Source organism: Syngnathus scovelli, chromosome 8 (genome assembly GCF_024217435.2).
Source record: "Syngnathus scovelli strain Florida chromosome 8, RoL_Ssco_1.2, whole genome shotgun sequence".
In the NCBI taxonomy this organism is placed as follows: Eukaryota; Metazoa; Chordata; class Actinopteri; order Syngnathiformes; family Syngnathidae; genus Syngnathus; species Syngnathus scovelli.
Window position 1 is genome coordinate 16781942 of NC_090854.1, and position 12258 is coordinate 16794199.

The 12258-nt window shown below is 48.6% G+C and overlaps 1 protein-coding gene across 5 annotated transcripts in view; it reads right to left on the minus strand.

Annotated features, from left to right (window-relative positions):
• Window positions 1-456: 456 nt before the first annotated feature.
• sema5ba (sema domain, seven thrombospondin repeats (type 1 and type 1-like), transmembrane domain (TM) and short cytoplasmic domain, (semaphorin) 5Ba) overlaps window positions 457-12258 on the minus strand; it is a 40572-nt gene continuing 28770 nt past the window's right edge. For 2 of the 5 annotated variants that reach the window (XM_049728587.2, XM_049728583.2), the window contains 13 exons: window positions 11331-11466; window positions 11052-11259; window positions 10774-10981; window positions 8349-8466; window positions 8104-8288; window positions 7386-7529; window positions 6874-7319; window positions 6081-6296; window positions 5502-5672; window positions 4376-4513; window positions 3907-3951; window positions 3516-3721; window positions 457-2091 (listed from right to left, as the gene is read on the minus strand). In XM_049728587.2, the coding sequence (XP_049584544.1) occupies window positions 1915-2091; window positions 3516-3721; window positions 3907-3951; window positions 4376-4513; window positions 5502-5672; window positions 6081-6296; window positions 6874-7319; window positions 7386-7529; window positions 8104-8288; window positions 8349-8466; window positions 10774-10981; window positions 11052-11259; window positions 11331-11466 (2398 nt within the window). In that variant the 3' untranslated portion in view covers window positions 457-1914. Of the gene's footprint in view, window positions 2092-3515; window positions 3722-3906; window positions 3952-4375; window positions 4514-4762; window positions 4814-5501; window positions 5673-6080; window positions 6297-6873; window positions 7320-7385; window positions 7530-8103; window positions 8289-8348; window positions 8467-10773; window positions 10982-11051; window positions 11260-11330; window positions 11467-12258 lie in introns of all 5 variants that reach the window. The other 3 variants (XM_049728584.2, XM_049728585.2, XM_049728586.2) reach the window with 3 other exon arrangements.

Consider the following 12258-nt stretch of genomic DNA (forward strand, 5'->3'; position numbering starts at 1 on the left):
GAACACACAGCCAATCAGAAAGTAGGGATGAGAGAGGGCGTAGCACTTTTCACTTTCCGGAAAGCTATAAAAACCATAATTTTAGCATTAGCCTTGGCGACTCGCGAGCTTTCGCTTGTCCGCCACGCTAATCTACTAACCTCTCTAACCCTAACTAACATCTGCTTTATTTTCAGGAACATTCGGGTTTGTCATATCATGTCTTGTTTACGCGGAGAACTGTTTTTACATTGCCACAATGTGACTTTGCGATTTATTTGGTTTGCCATTCTCATGCCTGTTAATATTGTAGAAGTTAATTGCTCCCTACCAAAATGACAAAAATGCAATATTATTATTGTAGAAGAGTCGAGACCCAAAGCGGCAAATTTGACTTTGAAACCATGTCTAGTCCTATACCTGTTTTGAAACCCAAATCTACTTTAACCCCATTTGAAAGCCAACAACACGACAAAGAACCGTCTGCCTTTGTGGCTGCGCCCACGCTTGGCCTTTTGAAGTTTTATTGAGTTTTGCGGCGCTGCTGGTAGAAAAATAGAAAGTAGCAAAAGGATTCACAGTGTGGACGACAAGACGCCCCTCGCCACAACTTGCATAGAAAACACACACACGCGCGCACACAGACACACACCAGCCCACACACGTCAGTTTGTGCATACGTGCGAGTGCAGACGATAAGGCTTCCCTAAAAACAAGACAGAATATACATACGTGTACACATATGTATACACGAACTTTTACAGGCTGTCAATCATCATCTGGCTATTTACTGGATGTACACGCACACACAGCAGCACAGTAGTGGCATTAGAATCAAATACAGCGTCAATGTGTATGTTGTCGACACACACACATACACACACAGAAGTCCCTAGTTATTTTTGTTCACAAGGACAAATCCACAGTGTGCGCACACTCCAATGTTCCCAGTTCCCCAATTCACAAGTACGCACAAACACCAAAAAAAAAAAAAAAAACCAATTGAAATAATGTAATGTTGCCAACAAAGAAGAAGAGTTAGTGGTGCTATGCTACTGGCTTCCAAAGAGTTTGAAACAAAGATAGAGTAGGGCTGCAAAGGGTGAGCTTAAATTGGGTTCTAAAAGTCAGGAGGAGGGGCCAAGTTCAACACTCATGTTTCAAATCAAGATTAGTGTTTCAAATTAAGCCTGGGTTCACGATAGAGTTCGCTTAGCCTTTCAAGCCAAGGTTAAGGTTTTAAATTAGGGTTGACGTTTGAAATCCTTGAAACCCTACCATAAAACCCAAACTCCGAATCCTTAATTTAAAACCCTAACTTTATCTTGGTAAATTTGACATTGTGAGTGGATGCCCAATGACAGGCTCGAACCCCTCCTTTGAAAGCTCAAACCTCCTTTGACACCCCGCTTTTAAATCTCCGGTTTGAAACTTTCACTTAGATTCGACATTCAACTTTAAAACCCTGATTTGAAAAGTTAACTCGAAACCCCAACACTTATTGAAAACTTAAATCTTAATTTAAACCCAGTCTTGAAGCCCTACTTTCAAGCATTTCAATCAATCGCAATTCATGTTACAAATCAAGTGTCATCTACTAGCTTATTCCAAACCCTCGCTAACGCAGCACGGCGGCCATATTTGATATGGCCCCCGCGCTATTTCATTTCGGAGCGATCCGGTTGGACGGTCTGTTGAGAGTCTTTATCCCGGTGGATTATTTACACTGGCCTCATCCCCTTGCACGTCTTTTGACGAGTCATCAGCAGGACGTTTGGAAGTTCGCCGTCCCTCGCTTGGTACGGCGCCAAGTTCCCTCCATTTTTGTCAAGCAAAGCCTCTTTCTCCCAGTGGAAAGTTCCGGCTCCTTCGGTCACGGCAGGGGGGGGGGGGCTAGTTCGTTTAGGGGGGTGGTCCGAGCGGAGTCAACGAGCCTCAGCTGTTGTTGGTGTGGTTGTAGGTCCGGCAGGGCGAGGGCGAGGCGTTGGGCTGATAGTCGAACTTTCCCAGGGCGGGGGGGTAGTACGTGGTGGTGTACACGTTGGCCTGCTGCAGCGACGTCGGGAACAAGTTGGAGCGTTCGTCCGGCAGGAGGTTGTTCTTGTTCAGCGTCTGCAAAAGGCAAAAGGCAAGGTCGGCCATTTTGAAACCAAACCAAAGCAGTTTATATTTTGGTATTGCGAAACGTTTATACAGAAGAAATCGCCTTTGTGTTGCTTTCAAGTAAATTGGGAATTCACAATTTCGAAACCTTCAACTAAGAAAAGGAGATTTAATCAATTTCTATTTGAAAAGCCATCCAGTTGATTATGTTGCTCGGCTCTTTGACATTGGGCTTTGCAAGGTCCGAGTGGTGAATAGCCTTCTTCCCAGCGGCCCTGAATGCAGCGTCAGACTCTGAAGTACCTTGGCTGTTCGTGCCTCAAAAATAAAGCCAATGTTTAACTATAGCACACTAAAACGAAACCTTTAACAGCACCCCAAAGGTGTTCCAAAGTAAACCTCAAGTGCGGAAAAAGCCTCAAAGATTTATTTTATTTACACTGCGTGTGTGTGTGTGTCTGTGGGCTGCACACACACCCCCACAAACACACACATGGTGTAAGGGTGATTAATTCATTGTGGCAGATGTGTTTAGTTGGCGAGTGTTTTCACAGGCGCAAGCAAATCAGTTTAACAAATGTAATCTGGTTTCATGTCAAACATCGTCAGTGCAATAATGGACAACAAAATGGAGGATTTGGTCAAGGGTAAGACACAGGACGTTGGACATTTTGCGCCGAGGCTCGCCTTTTAGGCGCATTTGAAACCGTTTGGGTTTGATTTGCGTGCCCTTTCTTCCATAGCGGAATTAAAAAGTTAGTTGGACGGCGGCCATCATTTCAAGCACTTAAACTCGACAGAAGGAACTTAATTTTGTATCATTACGAAAGAGGAGCATAAAAAGTTTGATAATTTGCCATAAAACACGAAACGAAGCCACTGGTTTTTTTTCGCAGGCAGCTTTGCTCTCGTCTCGAATCTCATTAGCTTGTGCAGGTGCACCTCATCACGCCGGAGCCAGATTAGATCGATTTAGCCAGCATTTATCATTAGCATTGTCACGTAGCTAATTAAGGGGATCGGTAAGAGCCGTTTGACCTTTATTTCTCGTCGCCCAAAAAGCCAGAAGAATCGACCGGGAGCGGAAAATAGGTCAGCGGCTAAAGCGGCTAAACGCTGCGTTTAATTCATTTAAACATCCAAGACGACGTGTTGCGAGCAGACCATTTCACGAAGAAAAGATTTGGAAGAACCTCTCGTGGTTAAACTAATGAGACCAGCGGAGAACAACGGCGTGAGTCGAGCGCGTTAGCGGCGGCGCGCTAATGCAACTCGTTAATAAGGCGCAGGTGAGCAGGTGCTTCATCCCGGCCCGCCGAGATGAATGCGGCAATCAAAGCAGTAAATAAAACATGAGAGCACATTTATGGTTCTTAAATCTTTCAAGCGTTGAACACGGAAGAGATTTTGCTACTGGCGAAACGTCGACCGACCTTGAACTCCATGGGCGTGTACTTCTCGTTCTTTGGCGTGACGTTGCCCTTGTAGTTGAGGTGGTTGGGCGTGGTCGGGTGGATGACGGCCGACTCTTGCGACGGCTTGTGGAAGCGTTGGCAGTACACGTAGACCAGGAAGGACAAGAGACCGGCGCCCAGGAAGCACGACACCCCGGTGGCGATCAGGTGGATGGACGTGAACGCTGCTCGGTGACCACAACAAAACAGCCATCTTGGCTCGTTAATGTCTTTGACTAGCTGTTAGAAAATTAAATTGTGTGTGGACAGACATGAGGATGTAGCATGCGTGTAGGATGCATGGAAACATGCGTGTGATTGGGGGGGGGGGCCTAGCGGGTGCTTGTCAGACCACTGCTAATCCACTTACCTCCGCAGTGCTGGTCCGTATCAAAGCCCGATGCGGGAAGGATGACTGCAGAGAGGAAGACAGGAGCACACGGTCAGACGCACACACACATGCACACGCACAAACACACACGTGCATCAAATACCAAGAAGGCTGAGGGTACACACGTGCAACAATCATGACCATGCCGTTGAAGGTGACAAACACAAGACGCAACACAACTTGTTTGGTCCGCCAAGCAAGTCACGCTTCGGTAAATCTGAAATTAACTGTCGGAATTAAAGTGAAGGTGAAGAATTTTTTAGCCAGGAAAGTTTTGAAAGTGAGTCTGCTGTGTAGCGCTAAAAAAAAAAATGAATCGGGCCATTTTGTTAAGAAAGCAATTTTCATGTATTTTTAAAATAATATAACATTAATAAATAAATAATAATAAAAATAAATAATTTAAAAATAAATAAAAATAAATAATTTTAAAAAGTTGCAAACTCACCAGGTATTTCATTGCAGTCCCTACGCTGGGTGGTGTTGCCCATGCAGGGGGCGCCCCCGGTGGCGCCGCACGCTCGGGTCCTCGTCTGCACCCCCGAGTCGTCGCAGGCCGACCACAGCGACCAAGCCATCCAGCCACCTGGACACAAACGCCGTTCATTACTGCCGAGAAGAAACCGCGACCCGCACACTAACCCCCACCAGCGACAGCACAAGAGCTCGTGATGTAAACAAGTTTGTTCAGTGCACACCGGAGATGACGAGAAGGCCGAAAACAGAACCTGCGACCCGAGAGGGAAAAGAAGAAAATCCCCATTGCGCTGAAAGCAAATAAAAGACCGCCTTGCTTTACTGGAGTAAGCAAAAGCAGACCAGAGGACGCGTTTACCTCCGCTGTAAGCCTGGACCTCCATCTGTTCCCTTGGGGCCCAACACGCATCTAGACACACACACACACACAAAAGACGCCAACGTATCGAGTGGTGGTTGAAAAGATGTTTTCGAAATATATCTAAATCATCTTTTCTGCTCTGTCGCCACGGTAATGGGCAAATTTTGCACCAACGACGAAAGCGGCCATCAATTAAAAAAAAAAAAAAAAACTTTTCTCCAATGTGCACTGACGCAAAGGTTGCGCCTTCGTCACTCCAGCGGACCGTCCGTTCCTTCTGCCGCCCTTTATTATCGTTTAATCATCGCCGTGAGTGACAGGCAGAGACACTTGATGGCTGATTAACAAATGGCCGCCGTAACGTGCTAGTCCGTGTAGCCAACGGTCGATTGACAGGACGCCGGAGAGGGGGAAAGACGATCAAAGGGGGCCGATTAGCATTTGGGCGCCGGCGGGAGTAACGACAGGAAGTCATTTACCTTTTTTCCCCCCTCGGTTAGTAATTATGAGGGAGGCGGGTGTGCCACTTGATTGGCAGCTGGGATAATTCCAATTGAAAAGCACTCTGGGGAAAAGAAATGCTTGATGGGAGACAACGGGACCATTTAAGCAGGAGGTGTCTGGACTTCAAACATCTTGCCAACAAACACATCATCAAGAATAAAAAAAGCCCAGAAAATATCCCAGAAAGAGAAGATAACAATTCAAAACATTCCAAAGTCGTGCTTGTTCTCACCGTCACACGTATGCGTGTTGCAGAGCGCCTCCTCGGTGTGCAGCCCGAGGCAGATGTCTCCTCCGCCGGACGGCGGCGGGTTGGAGCACGCTCGGGTGCGCTGGTAGTGGCCGCCGCCGCACGCCGCCGAGCACTGCGACCATGACGACCAGCACGACCACGCGCCCTTCACTGCAAGCGAAGCATCATCACGATGTCAATGCTAACACACGGGCGCCTTTTTCAGACAGAATTGGCGCATCCCCATAAACACTTGGCGCAGCATATTTAGGTCAGAGTGAGAGCTCTTGACCTGCAACTTACAAGCAATGTTTGTAATGGCGGCTTGAAGGCTGTGATTTAAGGCCCCTATTCACGCGCGTGCGCCTCGCTAATCTATATTGGCTCCATCCTTCCCGCTAATCTCATCATCAATTACAATTTCGTAGCCATTCTCTCTTTTGTCACTGGCCGACGAGTGTGTCATGATTGCACCGAAGACACATAGCAGAGAGTTTCTCGCCATATTCTGAGCGGAAAGACATTTTGTCTGATCCACATGAAATCCGGCACGGGTGTATGCTCGCCAGCGGTTCTTACCCAGACAGGCCTGGACGTTGCAGTCCTGGTACTCGACGGGGGAACCCCTGCAGGCCACGGGGGCGCTCTTGCCCTCGGGTCCGGCGCAGGACCTCCGTCGGGTGCGGTAGCCTTTGGAGCAGCTCTGCGAACACCCGGACCAGGAGTCCCACGAAGACCAGCCGGGGGTGCTCGCCCCTCGGACCGGCGGGGTCCGAAGCAGCTCTTCCACTAAGTCTGCAGACAAGAACGGAATCAACACTTTGTGGAAAATGCAGTGGTGGCCACATTCAAGGGCAGGAACTGGAGGTATGAAATATTAGAAGCCAGCCCTGAGCCTACAGGAGGTCCAGAGTAGTTCTTGTGTGAGTCTTGGGTATTCTGCAGTGAGCAATGGAATGCGTACTTGAGGGCAGGCATTCACTGATGGATGCTTGAGAGGGGGAGGGGGGGCTGTAAAATAACATTTGTCTTGACAGCAGGAGAAATGCTGCCGCGAGAAAAACATTCCGTCAAAGTAAAGCAACCGTCGTCAATCCCTCAACAAACACCCCCTCAACTTCTTTTTTTATTTTTACATCATGAATACTTCAAGACGACCCTCCTTAGGGATTTTATTACTTTTTCTTTTTTTTGCATCTTGGTTCAATGAAGGTTCATTGCTAGGGGGGGGGGGGGAAGGAAAGTGACATCAATAGCTGAGCTACTTTGCAGGGCCAACAGGTGGCGCTAACACCCCAAACTGGATGTTAGATCACGTCTGAAGAAGAGGCCCAACCAACAATGGAGAATAAAATCAAAATAGGCGCCTTACCGTCTGTGTCGCAGGCGGCGGTGCCATCGTTGGGGCAGAATCTGGTCTCCAGCTTCCGTCGCCCCATCTGCAGCTGATGCGGGTCGGCCAGGCGAGCGCGGCACATGTAGCGGGTGCGCTGCTCCTGACGCGCGCCGCCCTGCGTCACGTTGACCGGCATCCACGGCGTCCACGGGGTGTTCCGCTTCACCTCAGGACACGCCTCCAGGTTACACGCCTTGTACTCCTGGTTAAAGTCACGATTGTCATTTTTTCCACGTTTAACGTCCAACGTGATGGCGAGACGGCGCTGGCTTACCAGGGCGCATCCCGGGCAGCTGTTGCCGTTTTCGCAGGTCCGCACCCGCGAGTGCACCCCTCCGCTGCACTCGCTGCTGCACTTGGTCCACGAGCCCCACGGGGACCACAAGACCGGCTGGGGACACGAGACGCCCTCGTTGCAGAACCTAACAAGCAACCGCAATGATACTACTGGCATTTGAACAGGGGTGTGTAGACTTTTGTTTGGTTACCTCTCGTCACGAACGGCCCCCACGCAGACGCGGCCTCCGTGCCGCGGTGCCGGGTTGTTGCAGGAGCGCTGGCGCAGCTCGAATCCCGTGCCGCAGCTGGTGCTGCACTGTCCCCATGACGACCAGGGCGTCCAGCCTCCGTTTCTACGGCGACGCACACCGATAATAGGAGCTCATTAGACCAGGATTGAAAAAAAAACCTTTGTATTCAAGGGTCACGTTTGAGCTTTACAAATCACTGATGGGCTCAAGGTTTAAGAAGTATGGTGAATAATGGTTACTTACTAATTCAAAACAAATCGTGTTTTAACATAAAAGTCTTTGACAATTTTTTTTCATTATATTATTTTTAATAAATGTACATGCAAAACTGCCTTTTAATATTTTTACATTTTATTTACAGCAAGTCAATTTAGAAAATATTTTGAGTTGGACAAAACAAATGAATTTTTTAAAAATAAATTAATATTTTGAGTTAGACAAAACAAATAAAAATAAATAATAAACTAATTTACATCTAAAGATATTGTATTATTTACAGTCAGTCAATTATTGAGATGAATGAATTTGAATTTTGAATCTTTTTTGATTAAATATATTTGAATATTCACAATGTGTGAATTTTCGGGAGAAAAAAAAACATCCTATATTATTGCGACTGCCTGGAGTAATTGTGTATTCACCATGTTGATAAAAGACTCGTGGCTCTTCCCCCCACCTGGAACAGTTGGCCACCTCGATGGTGGCGCCCTCGCACTTCCTGCCCCCGCAGCGAGGGGCCGGGCTGTCGCATGACCTGGACCGGCACAAACAGGAGCTGACGCCGTCCACGCCGTCGTCGTTGCTGCACGCCTGCCACGCCGTCCAGTCTCCGAAAGCGCCGTGCCTGGTCTGGTTCTGCGACTAAACACCAAAGTTCCACAGCTGGGTTCAAGTCTCAACCTTCAAGTTACCGTGACTTACCGGACACGCCGTGATGTTCTGCTTCCACTGACTCATGTTGGTGCTGTCCTCCAGCGTAGTGCAGCGCCGTTGACGCATGTCCCAGCCGCAGTAAGGATCTCGAGCTTCCAAGCACAGCCTGCAGGGGGCGCAATTGCGATCGTTTCAGAAATCGAGGGGCAAAAAGGCCGATTAAAAAGATATTCTTGTTGAATGGCGCCTAATTGAATGTTAGGCCGCTAATGAGGACGACTGAAGCGGCTCATTAGCTTCACTTCCTGTCGGCCTTCACGGCACTTCCTGTCCACGCCTCCTCGCCATTATTAAAAGGCGCCATCAGGTGCAGATGAAACGACAGCAGGCGAGCGCGGCTAATGGTGCGAGTCAGCGGCTCAAGGTCGGCGAAGTGATTTCATCGAGGAGCTCTCGTTTGCGGCTCAACTGCACGGAACTTTGAGCGCCAGTCAAAGTCAAAGATAAAGTAGACGACGCCTTGCATGTTGAAAAGACAAAATTCAGACCCGACCAGCAGATTGCAGAGTAACGTCTATTTTAACGACGTTCGAATTTTTAACCGCATTGTCAGATTTAATCGTCCACAAGCAAAAGGACCATTTGCACATGCACGGATTGCCATGTACAAGGTCCTCTGACATAAAATCGTTTACAGGCGTATGAAAACAACTCTGGGCAATGAGCCACATGCTGCTTCACTGACGTGAGCTCAATGTTAAACAGGCTACAGAAACATAACATCAGCGGCCATAAATCGTGCGCATTGTCTGTTGGCGTAATTGTCGCTTCCGATCGTTTGTCGTAAAAATCGTTGTCAGCTTTTACGGCGGCCGCGTTAAAATCTGGCGTGCGCGCGGATAATTGCGCCGATGATCGGCACGGCCCAAAAAAAAAAAAAACGAGGCGCTACTGCGAGGCAGTAGCCTATTATAACACGCACTCCCGCTTTCCTTGGGGGAGAAGCACACTGACAAGTTCACGCCGCTCAGCTTCTCCCCCAGCGGCGAGGCTCTTTCCCCGAGGCGCAGCCGAGCGACGGGAAGGCTCCAGTCAGCCGCTACGTGTGTGATGCAACACTGCTGCCATCCAATTAGAGACAAGCTGTTGACACCGGGTGACACACCGAGTGGCGTTCAATACCTCTGCAGAAACATATTGGGAATTTCAATGGCAGCCTAGCTCGTGCACTATTGCAGGCCGTGCTAGCGCGTCGCTGCGGCTAACGTAAATCAGCTCTCGGGGTGAGTTAGCGAGACGGGCGGAGGATGACACGGCGCCATTAGCTCCAGGTGCCAAGTGGCCGGGTCAAATCTAATCACCATAAATAGAGGACAAGGTGCACACACCAATACGGACACGCGCGCACACAGGCAATCAGTAAAAGGCTACATATCACGCGCTGTTGAAAAGGTTTAGCAGCGTAACCAAAAAACAAGATGGATGAGCTCAACGCGAGCTAGCGAGTGGATCAATACGAGAAAAGAGCGAGGCATTAAAAGCACTTTCACTTAATTGAATTTGCTCGCAAGACGCTCACACCTGCCACAGAAAACACATACAACCAACACTTAGCGTGCGAAGCTAACAGCACGCGGTGGGAAACGGGAAATATTTGGTGTCCATACATTTATGATTTTGCTTGGGGCATATAACTGAAAGTAACAATTTATTTTTATTTCTGCACTTAAGGTCATTAAGTCACTGAGTTAGCGTTCTATTATTCCATTCGTTGGTTATTTCTAATGTTAGCCATGTTGACGTTTTTGTGTTGCAGAGGCTTCGGTAAGCTGTCAAAATGTCCGCCGACGTGAAGAGCTAAAATGACAAGACACGTTGACACGAGTCAGGAGTGAGGAAAAGTGTCAGAGTGAGTAGTCCCCAGCTGGAGGGGATCTTCGTGTTCCTCTCCCTGCCGACATCTCATTAGATCAACTGTCTGACTCCTCTGTGTGTGTGTGTGTAGTTGTGTGCAGATACAGAGTTAGATAAAATATTAATGTGTATTATTATAATAATAATAATTACAATAATAAGAGCTTTGCGGCAAGGTAGCGCTGAGCCACCTGAAAACATCCGTTTGCTAACCTGGCTACAAAAAAAGTAAAGACTTTAAGGTGGTTAATTAATCCTAGCGGAGGACGTTTTAATCAGCTCCTATAGGGCGGCGGGAATTAACTGTCAACAGAGAACAGAAGCAACCTCGACCGCCTTCCTTCCTTGGACGAACAAAGGCTATTCGTGGTCGGCTTCAAAGCAACACTGGGAAACACGCCACCTTGAACGCATCACTTGGGGAACAAAGTACTGGTACACAAGGACATCCGGTATTTACGACATTGTCTGGCGCATAATAATACAGCAAAGTGGTCACTGTGGACTACAGCAAGAGATTGCGGAGTAAAATGCAGCCAAGTGGAGACTATGGACTCACGTCTCAGTGCGGTATGTGGAACATCTCTCCAGGGGGATCTTTAGCACTCGGTCGCTGAGGCCCACAAAGAGCGAGCGGTCGCTGTGCAGGATCTGCAGGCTCAGGATTGGTTGCCGCACACCGGATGGGAGGAGCTCCAACTCCTCCAGGTAGCAGCCTTGCAGGTTCTTGTTGGACGTGGCCAGCGCCTTCAGGATGCTGCCGTATTCTGCTCATGGTGGAGGAAATGCTCCTGACTTTGCGGTACATTTCGACCATGCGGATTTATCTGTACTGACCGGTGGCGATGTACATGACGTGGTAGAGCGTGTCCATGCCCTGCACGATGTCCACTGCCAGGTGGGAGAAGCGCACGTCATCCTGCATGACCAGCGGGTCCACCGACTCGGGCTGCACCACTTCATTCATCAAGAAGAGGCGCTGGGCGTCTTGCAGGCTGCGCTCCGTCAGACCCTCGTTTGGACCTTCGTCCTCGATGGTACCGCACTGACCATGGAGAGAGAGAAGAACCGTTTGTCCTTTCCTGCCCGACTAATGATGCTCAAAGTGAGACTGACCTGGAAGTTGCTGATGGGGTTGGGGGTGGGCATCCAGGTGGAGCGGGGATTCTCCTGGGAGCGGAAAGGCCCGTTGAAGGCACGCGTGATGGCGCTCAGGTTGAAGGCGCACACGGCCGAGGCTGCGATGCTGTTGCTGGGGATGAAACACAGGACAGGAAATGACATCATAGGTTTGAGGTAGGACAGTAAAAGCACATTACAGAAGAAAAGATATGAATTGGAGACAGGAGAAGTACAGAAAAGAAGTAATTGTTACTCCAGATGTCAACATTGTGTTTAGTGTGTTGATCCATGTCACCCCCGCCCCTTAATGAATCGGTACACGCTACACTAGCACGTCTTGTTTGGCTACTGGCTGAGCTCCTCTATCTGCTCCGTGCAGTCAATAAGAACATAATTAAAGTCTCACTTGGAGAGCAGGTGTCACGTAAGAAGGAGCGAGTGAGACAGAGAGAGGTGGTAATGACTTCCTTCCTTTCCTAACGCTGACTTCTCTTTTGTTTGTCACCAGGCTCGCCCACACGCTTGTTCGTCACCAGCGTGAGTCGGCGAGACTTGTGGGAGGACGACCAGATGGCGGCTTACCAACACATAGAAACTAACTGGTGGACTTTTTTTGTAGGTCCATTTATGATTGACATGGTAAGTAAATTTCATGTTGCTAAGTGAAAAATCTAAAAGTTAATGAGCTGTGTTATTAGTGTTTTATGGCGAGCCATCAAACTTGATTGCCACGTTGCGCCCAAACGCAATGACCAAATCTCTAATTCTTCTCAATCTAGCGTTGCCCATCTGTCTCCGTTTTCGTGCTTCCAAATCCGGTAGCGATCGCAAAAAGAAATCTAAGAGGCGAACGTAAATGGCCAAAACGACCCTAAATTGCCCGCCACAAAGCCAAATGTCAGACTCCCTGTGTCCGGCCTCA